Source organism: Manis javanica, chromosome 1 (genome assembly GCF_040802235.1).
Source record: "Manis javanica isolate MJ-LG chromosome 1, MJ_LKY, whole genome shotgun sequence".
NCBI classification, from domain to species: Eukaryota; Metazoa; Chordata; class Mammalia; order Pholidota; family Manidae; genus Manis; species Manis javanica.
In genome coordinates, this window is record NC_133156.1 from 29186555 (window position 1) to 29204606 (window position 18052).

At 38.6% G+C, this 18052-nt stretch overlaps 1 protein-coding gene across 2 annotated transcripts in view; it reads left to right on the plus strand.

The window, feature by feature from the left end:
* The window catches only part of LOC108403881 (SLIT-ROBO Rho GTPase-activating protein 2B-like), a 114056-nt gene that overhangs the window by 13588 nt on the left and 82416 nt on the right, over window positions 1-18052 (plus strand). For both annotated transcript variants that reach the window (XM_073231090.1, XM_073231083.1), the window contains 2 exons: window positions 328-523; window positions 4051-4213. In XM_073231090.1, coding sequence (XP_073087191.1) covers window positions 375-523; window positions 4051-4213 — 312 coding nt within the window. In that variant the 5' untranslated portion in view covers window positions 328-374. The remainder of the gene's footprint in view (window positions 1-327; window positions 524-4050; window positions 4214-18052) is intronic.

Below are 18052 nucleotides of genomic sequence, written 5' to 3' on the forward strand. Positions count from 1 at the left end.
ACTACCCAAAGATGTCCCATGTTTTGAATTGTTATCTGAAAGAAAGGCTTTGATCTTTTTTTCCCCTCATGACTCCATGCATGTTTGTGGCATTACAAATGTAACCCATGTTTCAACTGTAATTTATTGCATTCTTCCCTGAGGCTAGTCTCATTCTTTTAAAGGGTCAGCAGATACCATATTAAAGCACCAATCTGGGTACAGTATCCCATGAAGGTCCAATACAGAGTTAACTGTACAATAGGATTCATTACTTTTATCTTGCCCATACCAACACACCTCACTAATTTTTGTGAAATCATCAAGTGGATTCTCCTCTCTCCTTAGAAATTCGAGCTCAACTGGTAGAACAGCAAAAATGCCTAGAGCAGCAAATGGAGATGCGAGTTCAGCTTCTCCAGGACCTGCAAGATTTTTTCCAGAAAAAAGCCGAAATTGAGACGGAATATTCTCGGAACCTAGAGAAGTTAGCAGAAAGGTTCATGGTGAAGACAAGAAGCACGAAGGATCATCAGCAGTACAAGTAAGAGACACTTGACTCATATGCACTTTTCTAAGGTGATATCCTACCTTTTTGCCAGGCTTATTGGTTTTAGAATTTTCCATTTTTGTATAAGCCATTGATTGGCATATTCCTATAGATAAAAGCAACCCTCTGTACTTACAATTTATGAACATCAATTTATCCAATTTTAAACTAGTATTATCAACGTTTTTCTCTTTCTAGTGAATAATACAAGAAGAAAGAGTGTATGTTTATAAATTTCTTGATTACAGAAAACCAGGGTTTATATCTATCACAGGTAGATACTGAGTGGGCACATTGACAACAACAAGGTCTTTGCTTCTTCCAGTGAAGACCTCAGGATTTCTGTAGTGATATTATATGCATATGAGCAATAACAGTGCTTATGTTTATTCCCCACTCCTGTCATGCTCGTGGTCATTACAATTGAGACTGACCTAAAACAAAGGTCTTTGGTAAAATACTTATAATCAAGTGTAATTAAACCTTGAATTAATTATACTTAACTCATTAAAAAAAATACATGCAGGTTTTTCTGGTAATTAAATTTACTTTATAATTTAAACCCTAGAGACAGAGAGACATGTAGACAGACAACTCCAGTAGGATGAACAAGTGCTACAGGGGCTAAGTGCAGGGAGCTAATGACAGACCTGAAGGAAATCCATTCTATAGTGGAGGTGGGGAAGGGAAGGTCAGGGGAAGGTCTGAAGAAGTGATATGTAAGTGACGACCCAAAGGACTAGTTGGCCAGTTAAGGGAACAAGTGCAGGATGTTCTAGGCAAGGAGAACGTCACACATAAGGGACTGGAAGGAAAGGAGTGTGGGGCAGCTTTGTAACAGAAAGTGGTCGGGTGGGAGTGGGTAGTCAGGTGCTGAGGTGTGTAGCTACTAGTGTAAATTGTATCAGTTCATGGAGTCCTGTGCATCAAACCAGGCAGCTTGAACTTCTGAGGCAATAGGAAGCCTTTTTGAAAGGATGAACAGCTCAGACCTGCAATTTAAAATATGGCAAAGACCATCAATAGCCTTGTGGACTAGAAGAAGATAGAATCGAGGGAGGAAGACCAATGGCCTAAACTAGCAACCCTGCTGGTTGAAAGAAAGAAACTTGTTTAGGAGATGTTAGAGATAGCGCAGTCTTTCTTTTATGGAAATACAGTGGGCTAGATAGTCTGAAAAGTATTTCTGCTACAAAAACTTGAGAAATGCTCATTAAAATATAATAGATATCATTTTAATTGTAAAACTGAACTCATAGGAAAGTAAGGAAAATTTTCAAGTCTTAAAAAAGCAAGAGGTAACTGTAAACCTAAGTGGCAGTTGTATCCACCCCCGAGTCCCACGTGGGGACAGAAGGTGAGGCTTCCCCATCACCAGCCCTGTTGTACTGCATCCCAGCCCACAATCAGGGTGAGCAGAACTCTGCTTGGTGAGATGATAAAACAGAAAACCACCTGTCTGCCTGCACAGGGTGCCAGCAAGGAGGCCTGTCTGCTCAGTTGGGGCTGCAGAAAAACTCACCGTTGGCTTGACATATTCATTTTATACCCTCCCATGGTCTTGGATCCTGCATAAAAAGTAGGGTGGGACTAGACCTTGTTACCTTTACAGAGGCAAATGCAGAACTATTCTGGGTACAAAATACCTTTTTTCTTTCGGGTGACTTTAATCTCTAGTATTGCTCTAGCATAGAAATAAATCTTAGTGATGGTTCCCAGGGTGAACAGATACCCAAAGTACTTGACAGAGATTGGAATCAGTACTACATGCACACCTAATGGTCCATTTTTAAAAGTGATTGCAGATAAGAAGAGAGCCCATTCATCCATTCAATAAATATTTTTTAATGTATTCTTGTATACTGGCAATCTGTTGTGAACTGAAAACATACAGGGGCCCATGTACCTTAGTCGATCAGTAACTCACTCTTTCTCCTGGTTTGTTCACTTGTTTTCATCAAAATGTAAGCAGCTTGGAATTTTCTTTGACTAGAGTAAATTTATTATTGAATAGGAGCTGAAGATAGATGGATAATAAGTCTACAGAAAGGACTTGGGGGAAAAAATCAAAGACGGTCTTTATTGAAGAGTCAGACAGACCTGGTTTGAATACTGGCTCTACTGTGTGACTTTGGTCAGATTACTTAACCTTTCTGAGCCTCTATTTCCTAACTTGTAAAATGAGATTCTTAGGACCATTAAATGAGAAACGTGACAAAGTCCTTGATGTGACTGACAGCTGGTATTAGGGTATATACTCAACATTCCTTCTCCTCTTCACCAAATATATGTTAAATTTTGGATTGAGTGGATAGAAAATGTCAGAAAGGCTCTCATTGTCTGCTGTAGAACCACTGCCTGTTGTCTGATGGCTTGGAGGGAAGAAATGGCATTCTCTGGGTGGGGGATGTAACTCTTAGTGTGCCAGTGGGGAGAATGGGAGGCTTGTTCAAGGGTACAAGTGCCAGGACCCCAGGGCAGGGGTTTCTTCCCCTACAGCCATTCCTACTTCCATCATAAGTCTACCCCCTTTCTTCTAGAGAGGGTTTTGACTCGATAGGGTATTAAATCCTGAAGCTGACAGACTTAAGGGCAGAAAGACCAAACTTAATGATTTCTTTCCTAATTTAATAAATATTCAGACTCATAAGTGATCATGAATAAGATGATAACATGTTTCATAAAAAGGCACAGTGTCCCTGAGTTAGGATGTACCAGTGCCCCATTTTGCCATTTTACAGTTAGATTTTTAAAGTAAAAGAACAAAAAAACATAGTATTTATTTTTTTGAGCGTGGAGTTTTTCTTTTAAGATTTTTTTATGAGTCTTCTTTTGTGGATTATACTCACTTTTAGCTTTATTATCTATAATAAAACAAAGTACTTATAAATCTGAAGGAGTTTAATGGGCTTAAACAGGACATGTAGCAAGGCATTAGCCCATAAGCCAGTGTACCTCTTGGTCCTATTTATGAACCTTGAGACAATGTTACAAAGTTCTGATTCCCAGGAACACTTCTTGGAGGCTGGAGGTTATATATCAGGAGATTAATAACTATTCCTCAAATTTATGTCTCATGGAAAGTACACCTCGCCAGGTGTTTTCCAACAGCAGACTGGGCATTCAAAGCAGACTTTGTGTGCAGTGGCAAACCGCAGGCTCTGTGAGGCAGTAGTCAGCAAATTTTTATATAAACATGCAGTACTTTCTTCAATGGGGTGTTTAAAGCTGAAGGCCTCCTGAGTATGTTAGAGTCTCCTGGCCTTTGTCAGGAGTATGGGTTTGACCTGGAACGTTCAGTCCAGGTTTTTCCTTCCAAGCCTAGGGAACTGCTGGCTCGGTGCCATCACAGCCTGGAAGGCTGTCGTGCTGGCAGCTGAGTGTCCCACTACGAGCAATGCCCAGAACAGAGAGAACAGCAGGGATACCCATCTGACTCCTCAATTGCCTCGGCGACGTCTCTGAGCTGTGTAGGGGCAGTGTTGAAATTGATGGTAATTCTGCCTTTCCTCACTTCTTAGGAAAGACCAGAACTTGTTGTCTCTGGTGAACTGCCTGTATTTGCTCTTGAACCAAGTGAGGAGGGAAAACAGAGACCATGTGACCCTGAGTGACATCTATCTGAACAACGTCATCATGCGGTTCATGCAGATCAGTGAGGATTCCACCAGGATGTTCAAAAAGGTACCGACCGCCAGTCCTGCTGCAGTGCTTTCCTGGGACCACTCTGCCTATGTCCAGGCCTGAGAAGGGTCGTAATTGTACTCAGTAGATATTAGGTAATAAATAAATAAGTGAACATATATTTTAAAGACACAGAATAAAAAGTTAAAGCTGAGCAGGCATACTTACAGAGTTGTGAAGCACTGACTCTGTGACCTGAACAACGTGTGAGCAGAATTCTGAAATGAGAAGTGCCACAAATTGCACTTCTGTCCTTAAGAACGGACTGCCTGCAGTTACGAAGAACCAGACCAGAGGGGAGTAGCCTTACATTCTGTGTTTTGGACTCATGAACAAGATGGCTACATGTGCTGCTCTCTTGGGAGAATGTCACCACAGTATTTTTGTACTCGCACCAGATGGGCAGTGGAGGCTACGAGAGAGTGAGATGAAAACTATTCCGTGGGGCACAGAAAATGCAGCCCCTGACATGCCAGAGAGCTTCCTCCCTCCCAAATCTATTAAAAAAATAGAAAGTGGGCTTTTAAGGCTTCTTATCATTGTTAGTACTCTCAGCCAACTCTCAGCAATTTTTTTGTTGTTTGGACATTTTGCTGCAGAACAATAACAAAGTTGGACCATTTCCTGTGTAGAGAATGCAGCTACTTGCCCAATAAGACTGGCTTTCGGTTTTTATGTTTGTAGGACAAGGGTTCTCCACCCCCTCCCAGCTTTGTAATTGTGGCATTTGGTGCCTGTGTCTGTACCTCTATTCAGTAAGTAATTAGTTTCAGAAAGTGGGGAGGGGGGGAAACCACCTTGTAGATTAATGACATTTATGTTTAAAGGGACCCCTTAAAACAAAGATGTAGTATTAATTAGGCCAGCTGGAAAGCTCCTTGGTTGTATTTGATGTGTCCACATTAGATTTGATTTCTGGCCTAGAAATGGAACTTAGCAAACTCTAGGTTGTCTTTTGCTCCATTAAATGGGAAAAGAAACATTGGAAACAAAGGAGAAATTCTCAAAATTTGGAATAAGAGCATATTAAGAAGAGAAAAAATAGAGAAGTATCCTTTCTATCTTTAAAAATAGTTGAGTCTGAGCCATGAAAATGAAATGATTTTCTCACATGTCAGCCTTTCCACCAAGACCTCGTCATTGGGTTTAGGGGTTTTTTTTTGTTTTGTTTTGTTTTTTTTTTGAGCATCTTCCATGAGCAGGAAATGGTGTTAGGTCTTGGGAAGGCAACATAGATGAAGAAAAACTAATCCTCATGTTCAAGGATGTCATAGTTTATCCAAATTTGGATGGCACTATATGATGCTTCCCAGTTATGGGGATTCAAGCAGCTATTCAGCCAGGACCTCAGATCAGCACCTCAGTTGAGTTCATTCATTTATCCTTCCAACAAAACATCTTTAAAATGCCTGGCTGGGAAAGCAGTGTTAAAAGACATTTCCCTGCCTGCAGGAATTCATTACAGTAATTAACGTTAAAGAGCCATACAGCCCACTATGGGAGCTTGAAGGCTGTAGATCCCAATCTTACCTGAGGGGTCAGGAAATTCTTCCCAGGGAGGGGCCACTTGAAGTGAGACCTGTAGGAGAAGGGGGCGGCCAGCTAGCAGACAAGCACAGTGAACTCTTTGAGGGGGAAGGGAAAGCAAAGAGTTTGTTGTGACTGGACCTGCGCTGTGTGGGAGTGAGTGCTCTGACCTGGAAAGGACAGTCAGAATAAAAAGGGACTTTGTATGTTTTGCTAAGATGTAAGGATTTGTATTTTGTAAATCCAAGTCAACGGTTTGATAAAGTTGCCGCAAACATAGGGCTGAGAGTCAAATAGATTTGGATTTGAATCCCAGCTCTTCTGCTTACTTGCTTTTTGATCTTGGGAGATGATTCCAGATTCGAAGGCGTGCTCTCCACTCTCTGAGGGAGTGGGGAAGGCTGGGCTGTGCCAAGGAAGCTGAGCCTCTGGGGCCCCGGAAGCGGGGTATGACCCTTTGAAGTTGTCTTCTGCCTAGGCCAGGAGGCCTCCCCTTTGATTTGTCTTTGGATTGGAGCTGCCTTTAGGGAGGGGCTGAGAAATCTTGGGGTGAGGCTGCTGCCTTTGGTGGAGGCTAATTCCAGAGGGTAATGCCCAGAGAAGGGTCAGCTGTGAGTTTCAACAGCCAACATTCCCAGTAGTCGGGAGAATAAGTTCTTGGCTCTTGAAGACAGACAGGGTCTGGGGAATCTATAGTAAATACAGTGTCTGCTTGCTTGCTACCTAGAAAGACTTCTTATCCAGATTTTCTGTGACTCAAGAATTATAATTCCTGGAAACTGCCTTTTTACAGTGAATTCCTGGTTACTCTGGCATTTAGTAGCATGAGTGGTATTCTCACACCAAACCACTGCTGCCCGGCTGGAGACTTATCAATCAGGACAACCACAGGTGCCCAGTCCCACCTCCCTCAAGCAAACCCAGCAGACTACATAGCCCACCTCGCCAGGTATATTATTGCTGGGAAAAGAAAGGACAAGAGAGGCAGAAGGCAAAAGGGAGAGACAGGAGCTTATTGAGGAGCCAGGCCAACCCACGAGGACACATTTGTTATCTGAAAGAACAGGAGGTCAGACACATATTTATCAAGTCCAGGTCCCTTTAGATTAAAGAGCAAGACTAGACTTTTCTGCTTTTTTTCCCCAACACCCTGCCTTTTTCTTCTCCAGTTCTTTTGTTATTATGGTTCCAGAAGCGTATTTTCTATCAGAACAGAAAGAAATCATCAGATCCAGTCTGGAGTGATCTCTAGAACTGCTGTGGAATCTTCAGTGAGCATCATGCTTGTCCTTCTTGGGAGACGATTTTGAGATGTCTTTATTTTTCAAAACTGTCCCCACATCTATCTGGAGAACTAGATAGATGCTGGGTGCTTCACAGTTTCAGTCTCTTAAACAGCTCTATCGTATTCACCTCAGTTAGTGATAGAGAGACTGTTCTGTCAAATAGAGACTTTGGAGCAGCTCATTATAGGAGCATTTTTTAGCAAGATACTTATAGGAATACCTAATTCCATGCATAGGTATAGGGAACAGCTTCAGGCTTAAATTTTAATCCCATCAGAACCAGTTAATAGAAATAGTTGTCTGTGCTTGACAAAGTTTTCAGCAGGTAGAAAAAGAGATTTTTAAAAACAAAACAACAGAACCCAATTACTCAAATATTGCTTATTTCAGATTTAGGCCTTTAGAGCTGTAAATGAAGCCTATTGGTCAGAATAATATAGTGATTCATCTTTTAAGCTCTGAAATCAGATATTTTGGGTATGAATCTTGGCTTTGCCACTGAACTTGGGAATATTTGTAAACCTCTTAAACCTCAGTTTCTGCATTTATAAAATAGATACAGTAACCTATCTCGGATAATTGTCTGGAAGATCATGAATTATACATGGAAAGCCACTTAGGCCAGTCTCTGGACTTAGTAAGTCCTAACTAGACCGTTATCTTTATTATTATCTATATAAGTGCTTATTCCATGTGCCTGTAATAATTATGTAATATGAGATTACAGTAGACATTATTCCAAATGTGTCCTCATTCTAAGGAAAATGTGTGGCACAGCTGTGATAAACACACCCAGATCATCACATGTTATTTATATATCATCACACTGTGAAATTCCGAACCATATTTGTAAGTGGACTCAAAATGCCCTCACAGGATCCGTGCTTGGAGCTGAGTTAAAATTCAGGTCCTCACACCCCAACAATTCATGGGAAATCAAGGACTAAGCTGGTGAATACATGTGTTGGCCAACCCCTCTGTGACTCTCAGGTCCCCTCCATCTATTTCTTATGAAGAGTCTTAGCTTTGAGGCTTCGTTGATTTCTTCATTCATTCAACCATAAGAGGTATTGAATTCCAGGCCCGTGGTTAGATACAGACAGTGTAAACATGAACAGAGTAGGGCTGTGCTCTTAACTCTCAAGTTCTGCTTTGCTGTTTTAGGAGACAGCCAGAAATTGGAGAATCATAGCACACATGGGTTTGCTTCATCATCAAACCTCACTTCTTTCCCAAAGAACGAGGGGTGGTGAGGTGCCTCTTGCCCTGTTCCCCAGCCTTCCTTCCCAGAGTGGTGAGATCTTTTTGCTGCCTTCTTTCTATTATTCATGCTGAAAGAGAGTGATCCACATCCAGTGTGGTGCTACAGCCAAGAAACGTGCAGCTCATACGCTATGCTTAAAAATGTAATTAATGCCAGTAGTCACAAATGCAGGAAAGACCACAGCCAGCTTGTGGTAATCATTGTATTTAAGCACCTTATCACATGATTTTATTTTCCAATTTTAAGAATGTTAATAAAAGTATGTAGTTTAAAGGAAGTACCATAAAATGGTAACATTTGGATATGTTAAATCATCTCTGGGTTGTTAAAATTATCTTGACATCTGTCATTTTGCCATGGATTGTTTCAAATTATTAATGTTTCTATCCTTCCTTGGTTTGCCTAAATATGTGCTGCACAAGTATAATTAATTTTGTTCCTTCACCAGTAATGCTGACATCTGTATGCTACCGCTTAACTGAATACTAACTGTGCACCAAGCACTCTGCTGTATATTTTTCATGCATTAGCTCACTCTTCCTTACAGCTGCCCAATAAACAGGTACTAGAATCCGCATTTAGGGATGAGGAAACCGAAGACTCAGAAATATAAGATGCAGAACCATGCTGGCTGGTATGCATTTTGTCTTTGCCCGTAAGTCTCAGAGAGTTCATAGTTACTATCACTTTGTTGGAGTTATTCAGTAGGAAGTGGAGCTGTGACTCAGTGCATAGGTCAGAGACTTCTGAAAATGGGACACTGTGGTTCCTGGCCTTATTAATTTTTTTATGAAAATCCTGAAGAACGAGAGTTCTGGATGACACAGCAAAATCTGTCAGTCATCCAAGTTATGGGCAGGGATTCAAGCAGCAGAGACAGGCCCCAAGCCATTGAGAATTACCTGATTTTGCCATAAATACCATAGGTCCTGAGATTCAGACTGACAGGAATTCAGTTAACCCATTTTGGTATTGTTGATTGTGTGGCCTAATCTGAAAGGAAGGAGAGATTACCAGTAAGATTTGGGAATTTGTGTGCTTTTTAAAAATTTTTGATCAAAGCCAATCATATTCTGTTTCAATACCCCAGTGTTAAAGAAAACAAAGACATTTCACAGGGGTAAAAATGTTTTTTTCATTAGCCCATCTAAAATAAGTTAATATTCAAACAGATGGTTTAATATAAGTTAATTAAAGATACCAGTTCACTACAGATCTCTAAGGCTCTAACCTTGTCTTTTAGGAAAAGGTCCATATGTTTTAAAAAATCTGAAAGCTACCAATCTGAATGAGTATTTCTTTTTAGTATAAAAATATACATTCTTTGTCTGAATTTAGAAAACACTAAAAAATATAAAAATGGAAATAATTGCCTGTATTAATACTACCTACTCTTAATATTTTGGGCCATATCTTTTCAGTTTTCATATGTATATGTATATGCATGTATATGTGTAGTATATAAACATACATACATTATATATTTTACAACATTGAGATCCCAATGTATATAGCTTAGGAGCCTGCTGTTTTCATATGAAATACTGTTAGCATTTCCATATCTAGAAATAATCTTTTACAACAGGATACTTCTGCCTGCATAGTGTTTCACTATCTGCGTGGCCATGTTATTTTCCTTTTAGAGCATTAAATCTTTTACACATCTGTGACATTTATTTTTCTTATGCTGTACTTCCTTGAAGTAGAATTATTAGATCAAAGGGTAGCATTAGAATTTCATGCTTTGGATAAAATTTTTACCTTTTGCTCTTTTGGAGTTTAGATGGTCATGGCTATGATTTACCACTGAGTAATCTATCCCCTGAAAAATAAACTATTTTATTAGCAGCGAGCTACCAGTGTGATTTAGTATACTAATGCAACAATAACAAGAGGAACTTTTTCAAAGCAATTTCAGTGCAGTGTAGCAGAAGAATTCAGTGGTATGCTGGTGGCCTCAAGGTACAGCTTAATTATTGATGGACCCTAGATAAATAAATGAGAATAGTTTAAGCTAACATTACTAGCTGGTTCTCTTAACCCTATAGGTAGCTCATTAGTCTAAAAATAAAACCAAACTATCATTTCCACAATGATGTGATTTTCTGAAATATTTTAGAAAGTATTTTAAATGTGTATATAAATTGCTTATCAGTACAGCAGGCACATAGTAAGTGCTTAATAAATAGCAGTTGGTGCTTGGCCTATTGTATTTATTATTGCCTTTATTGCTTAGTGACAGTAAAACATGTGTGATGGATCTGGCTATAAATGTAGTTACTTGATGAGAGTATTCAACATGAGCACAGAAACTTTATTAAAGACTTTCAATGGGGACATGAAGCAGGTAATATTGTGTCTCTCATTGGAAAGTGGTATAAATTTTAAAAATTTGATGTTAGCTATGTTGGACATTTTGTCACACAGCATGATGGGAGTACTGACATTCACATGTTAGTAGTTGAACTCATAATTACATTGAGAATGGTTGTTAAAAAGCACTTGAAACTTATTTATGTTTAAAAAATTCTGGAAGTGTATAGAACAAAATAATTCTAAATAGGTATCTAAGTTACTTTTATTTTCTTCTGTCTACTCATGTGTAATTTCTGATTTTTGTTCAGGGAACATAGTGAATAAGACACACAGGAAAACAACTATTTATTGTAAAGTAAAACCTTAAAAAATCTTGGCCCAAAGTATACCAGCTTTTACTGTAAAGAGGGGGGGAACTATATCCAGTCACTAATTCAGCCCCAGATACTGTTTATTAATGGAGAATTACCTTATTCTCCACATGCACTTGAGAACTATGCTTAGAATATACAGTATTAGGGTGATTAAAATGAAAAGACATGAAATCAGGGAACTTCTGAGTAAGATGGCAGCTTGCATGTGGGTTCCAGTTGCCTTACCCCCCAACTTGTCTTTGAAATGATAAGTCAAATATATAAACGGGAAAACCTGGAACAGCCTTCTAACTTCAGGTGGATCCAGTTACTGCTTTCTTCACTCTCTGGGCTTCTGCCTCACTCTGCATGAAAGTCTGTACCCCCATGTCCTTTCCCTAGTTTTGTTTTTATCTATAGTACTTATCCCGTTCTGAAATATCATATATTTACTTAACTTCTGTTCACTTCCTGTCTCCTCTCAGAGGAAAGGAACCTTCTATTGTTCACTGAAAGAGTAACTGGCACATAGCAGATGCTCAGTAAAGAGTAAATGAATAAATAATGAGTATTTATCACAAAACAAATTTCAAGGCATTTCAGCAAGATAACAGGGTTGAATTTAAGCAGCACTGTTAGGTTCAGTCTGCTTCCCAAGAGAGAGACATCAGAGGGGATATCAGTCATGGGAAGTCTGTGGCAAGGAAGAGTAATGAAATTTTCAGCTTTCTTTTCAGAGGACTAGAAACGAGGGGGGTCCAAAATAAGCAGAAAGTACGAGGGAGATTACAGAGAGTATGAAGATTGAAAAAACAATCCTGTAAAGTTCTTTACAAACTCCTGAGCTCACCCCGAGCTGCACATGTCTAATCTTAAGCAGTATAAGTGCCAAAAATTTTGAGAACTGAGCTAAGGGGATTAGATCACTGCCTGGGTTCCAGACAAGCCACTAGATGTTACATATGCACGACAGATCCAAGTAGTGTGCTACAAAGGTGTTACAAACAAAACTGACATTGAAACCACAACCCATGGAAGGCTGGTCAGCATTTGCAGCCTGAATCAACCAAGTTGATTTCTTGACAAAATAAAAATATCAACATTCTACATTTGGTTTAAACAAGACCCAGAATCTCATAACATAATATTCAAAATATCCAGAATACAATCCAAAATTACTCAGCATACAAAGAACCTGGAAAACCTCAACTCACGTTAGAACAGGGTATCAACAGACAACAATTCTGCATGACACAAATAGAATTATTTAGCAAAGACTTTCAAGCCAACCATGATAACAATGTTCCAAGAAATAAGGTCAAATGCTCATGAAAGTAATAGCTGGAAAAAATTTCAGCAAAGAAATAGAAGATATAAGTAACCAAATGGAAATTTTAGAAGTGAAAAATACAGTAAGCAAAATTAAAAATTCAGTAGATGGGTTCAGTAGCAGAATGGCTAACCAGAGGGAAGAGTCAGATTTATTTCTATTAAGTTTAAAGATAGATTAATAGAAATGATCTGAGCAACAGAGAGAGGAAAAAGATTGGGAGGGGGGGTGGCGGGGAAAGGTCAGTGCCGCAGGGGTCTTTGGGACAATACCAAAGGGTCTGATGTGAATATCAGCAGAGTGTGAAGGAGAGGAAAAAGAGTGTGTGTAAAAAATTTTTTTGAAAAAATAATTGTAATAAAACTCTCCAAATTTGGCAATAAACCTGCACATTCAAGAAGCTCAACAAAACCTAAACTAGATGAATCTAAAGAAATCCAAACCAAGACACCAATAACATTGAAAAATAAGGACAAAAAATATTGAAAGTAACCAGAGAAAATGATACATTATTTATGGGAAAACAACAATTAGATGGCTGTGGATTTCTTTACTCACTAACTTCCAGCAGCATCATAGCAGTTGTGACAACTAAAATTGTGTCCCCTGGGGGAAAAATTGGCCCAAGTTGAGAACTATTGATCCAAATTAAGTCCTCCATCTTCCCAAACAAGTTTTTAAAAAGAAATACTCCAGTTTGGTTTGTTTTTCAATCACAGGGTTTACGACTCTTGATTAAATGAATAAACATGGAATAAATCAAGAGGCACCCAGTCCCTCATATTTTATGGGAGTCCCAGTGCTGTCACAAAAAGGAGTAAAAAAATATTGTTCGGTCCAGATTTATTTAGGTTCAGTTAGATTAGCACTTAATAATGTTCACTTTCGAAAAAGCCATAGACACTAAATCCTTACCCATTGTCCTCAACCAGGAAGGAAGTGGCAGCCTTAAGAAAAGAACTGATGAAGATAAAACATTCTTACCATATGTCAAGGTATCTGCAGTTGAGATCAACACATTCTAAGGAAACTGAGAACATTATTCTGGTTGCTTGCCAAGGTTTCTTGACATTTGAAGAGCATGTTTAATTTCACATGGTAAAAGATTTCCAGCAGCTGCCAAAAATGCCATATTGGAAGATACTGTGCATATAGCAAATATTTGAATTAAGAAACACTTGTGATATCTTGAATATAACAACTCAAGAATATGTAGTTGCAGACTGAATATGACTGTCAGATTGATTTCAGTAACTTTTGAATCTCAACTGAAGGAGATAAAGTTTTTTTATTATTAGAGAAGCAAATAAATAGAAACAAGCAAAAATTTTACCAGCTGAATACTTTGTCAGATCAACCTGGAAACATAAAAATAATAAAATCTGACCCTGGATATATGAACTATTTAGATGAAGAAAAACCAGTAATGGTCAAGAATTGATAGTAAATAAATACATGTGCCATTTTTGCTTTTTAATCTTTGATAGTTTCAAGTGAGCACAGAATAATAATTGGCTAGTTCACTGGCTTGAATAAACATGACCATAAAAATGTCATCTCTTTAGCTCTAAAAATGGATATTGGAAGGGTCTACTAAAATCATCTTTTATTATTTGTCAGGATATTATACTTCCACTGAACAGTCACAACAAATCCATTGTAACTTCCACTTTGGAAACTACTGAAATCAGCTTTCTTTTCTAAAACTGGGTAGACATTCCATTTCCTTATTCATTCAACACACCTTTATTGATTATCATTGTGTAACAGACACAGTGCTGCATTCTAAGGTCATGAAAGTAAGACACAGATCCTCAGTTAGTACCCTAAAGGAGCCTATAATGTAAGAAGAAAGTGAACTGTGAAGATAGAAGTTAAATTACAAATTGGTAACTGCTGTTACAGAGATATTCCCTAAGACCACAAGGACACAGAGGATTAGAGGATTGAGTAAGACACACTGCCTAAGGAATATGGAGAAAGGCTTCACAGAGAAAGTCGCATTGGTTCAATGTCTTAAACTTGGTGAAGTTTTACAGAGGAATTAGGGGAAGTGCATTCTTCTATACAAAGAAAATAGCAAAAGTTAAGGGCCTGGGGTTCTGATCTAGGAAATAATGTTAGGGGAAGATGATGGTAGGTGGGGTGCTTGGTGGCACCATGTTCCCAGCTCTTAACAGTTGTGAGTTTTAAAGATATATTAGACCATTTCTTTTTTGCCTGGCCCTAAAGCTCACATTAGTTAGACAGCTGGCTGGGGTTAGGAGTGTAACTTGTACTGTGGTGAAGTTTATATAGCGAGATAACAACTATCTGAGACCTACAAAGGCAGGTTTGGTTGGGGGTAGTCAAGGCATGCAAGAATTTTTATTCTCTGTGTGAGTAATTGGTATACTGTCATCTAAGCAACTAAGGAAGCTGGGAGATTTTTTTTATCCAAGGATATGATGTAATTAGCTTTGTTTTTTTAAAAGCGTTTTGAAGAGTAAATTGGAATGGAGGAAACTGGTCTTGGGGAACCTCGTGCGGAAGCTGTTGCATGAGTAACACAGGTGGTAATTTTTTGCACTATCATGAATTATGGCCATTGAATATATGTTCAATGCATATAATGACAATGTCTTCAAGAAGTTCTTATCCATATTGATTGATAATTAATCTGATATGTTTTTGGGGTCATTGTTGTTTTATAAAAGTTCTGTCCTAATCAGATTTTCTTAAGGCTTCTATATCTTTAGCTTATGGCTCTTTAGTCTACTAGAAAAAGAAAAAGAATCTAACAGTGATTCCAAGATTCTTGGACTTAGAGTAACTATGCAGACATGGGTTTGGACTGCCTGCACAAAATGGCAATTGTGAGTGACCTCGTATCACTGGGAAGTGTGTGTTGACTCCTAATCCCTCCAAGATCTTAGCCTCCACCCCTTGACATATAAAGGAAGTGTCTTTAATGCCACTAGCTGCAAGACAGTGAGCAGCTGTCTGGGAGGCAAGGAGAGTTTGCTCTTATTTCTTTAAACTCTGTCATATAGGAAATCGATGAAGACACTGGGACTATTTAGTATAAAGAAAGTAAACCTTAGCTGTCTCCACAATAGCTGTCTCCAAATATTTGAAGACCACAAGCTGGCTTATGTTAACTAGCTCTATAAGTCTACAGGAGTTAATACCAAATGGTAGGACTTATGTGGAGAAAAGTTCCACTTTCTCCTAAGGAAGACTTTCTAACAGTTACTGCAGTCTGGAGTCAGCAAGGGCTAGCTCGGAATTAGAGTTCTGCTTTATTGTAGCTTTGCATTGTTCTGTGGAATGGACTTCATTCTCCTTGGTATAGTACCTCAAATGCTTAAGTATCCCAGAAAGTATGTCTTGAATGACAGAACTTAAATTTATGGAATGTTTAGTATGTGCCAGGCATTGTGTTCAGCAGAGAACAGTGGATATCTCGTTTAACCCTCACAAGAACCTCAGGGTAATATACATTGTAATCTACATTTTACAGGTGAGGAAAAGAGAAGTTAAAGATATTTAAATAGTCTGATCATTGACCTTTCGTGAGGATTTAGGGTCCCCCCCCCTACACATAGGCTGTCATCTCATGTGCATTTGCCCACTAGCCACAAGTGTTTTCTAAATTTCTCTGGTTGTATTCAAGGAACCTAGTTTTTAGTGAAAAGCATACTTAACCCACAGGAATTTGTTTCTTTATGTACTCCTTTAGCTACCTTTACTTGAATATGGTTAATTCTGTAGATAATTAAGCAGCTGTATTTCTGAGATGATGCTATTAGTATTAGGCTAAATATATATCTTTAAAGGAAGTTTCTGATTTAGGTTAAATTCTAGAAGATTGATTACTAAATTTTGGTTTGGTTCAAGAGTTATATAGAGAGATTTTACTTGGTTAAATTGTTTGAATAAGCATAAATCAGACTGGGCTAAAGTTGTTTTCTTCACTTTTCTCACTCGTCTCATTAGACTAAGGCCACTTTTCTATCTCAGGCATGTAGAAGGTACTCATAAAAACGGGCAGAACGAATGAGTGCATGAGTAAGTATGTGAACAAATGAGCTTTTATCAGTATCTCAAAAAATCTCTGCCTTTTGCTTACTAATTCAGCAGATGACTTGTAAATGAGCAAATCTACTACTTCATTGATTTATTTTTGTTAATAGTCCCTGGATTTTTCTTACTGCAATGCTATTAAGACTAAGGTCACAGGTTTCCTACAGTGTGGGCCAATTTGCTTCAGCACAGACTCTACTCATAACTCCAGCCAACTGTGCCAGACTGACCCTCAATGTGGCCAAAATCGCACTGAGGGTCAGTCCAGCTTAGAATGTCTGCATAATCACATACAATTTTATCTCAGGAGAGAAAGTTGGGTTTTCTGGTAAATTAGTAGACTCAGGTTCATGTGCTAAAGAAAATAATGTGGTAATATTAAGCATTATTAATAAAGCTGAGTTACTAAATGTTTGCTGCATACTGAAAATGGTCTGAAACTGTATTCCTGATATTTGTTCATTGTATTACAGTCTGACCAGAGTTTTCTAACATTCTGATTTTAATTAGGTAGGTTTGTTTCCATCAGCTACTGAAAGTTTATGCCTAAGTGATTATTCATTTAGGGACACTGAAAAGACATTTCCAGTTTATTATCATTTTTAGTAGAGAAATAATCCTAGTATGAAAAATTGTGCTTCTTGAAGAGTTAAGGGAAATGCAAGCTGAAAATGAAAAAGAGTTGTTTCATCTCTTTTATTCCCTGTAGGATTTTAAATTTCAATCTTGAGTTACTTAATCTGTCTCTTCAAGTTCCATGTATACCTGGGAGGTTATGAGTGACTTTGGTGTATGTGACTTTGAACCTTCAAACTGCTCATAAGCTGAACCCAGGAAGAGCAGAGCTTTCTCACCAGGATGCTGAATGCCACATTTGCCTGGCAGTTATATTAGTAAATATTCTAGGTGATGCCCTAGGTAGTTCCTTTAATTTTGTCTTATTTCAAAATGAAGTTGTATTTCCCCTGTATCCAAGAATCTTTCTAATTTTCCAATATTTACTACATGGAATTTTATCTAACAGAATATTGATTATTTTTCTCCCCAGGAATGTAGGAGATCATGAGACCAATTCCAGGCATTGATATTTAGTTGTGCATTTTATTTAGTACAAAATAGAAGGGAAATGTGCAGAAACACTATAAACAGTGTCCAGAAAGTGGTCTACGCGATTAAGCCCAACCCAAGTTTCTCTGTTAGGAATGTCGCGTCTTGTCTTCTGAGTGGATATGAATTAAGGGAATCTATTATTATCAAGTCACATGAGCTCTGGAAACTTAAAAACACACACACATTGTGGAAGTATGGCCTGACCCTTTTAACCAGGATTTACGTCCAAAACTCACTGAGCATGAGTTGCTAAAATCATTTGAGACCTTCTCATTAAATATTTAATCTAGTTTTCTTACTTTTCTCTTGCTCCAACTCTGAAGCGGCATGAGGTCAGGATTCCTTGACTGGTCATCACAAGACTTACTTTAAAAATACCTCTGTGAGAGGCCAGAAGCCCTCAGAACTGGTCATTTAATCCTACCACCTGGATCACTTGATTGCTCGGTGTACTTGCGTATGGGTATATTAATTTTGTTTTTTGTTCGGCCTTTCTCTTTCTCCTTTCTGGTAGGTTCTGGGGAGTTCATGTGCGGGCCCCCAGGGATAGCAGTCCCAGCCAGAGCCCACCAGGGCAGTGCTCATTAC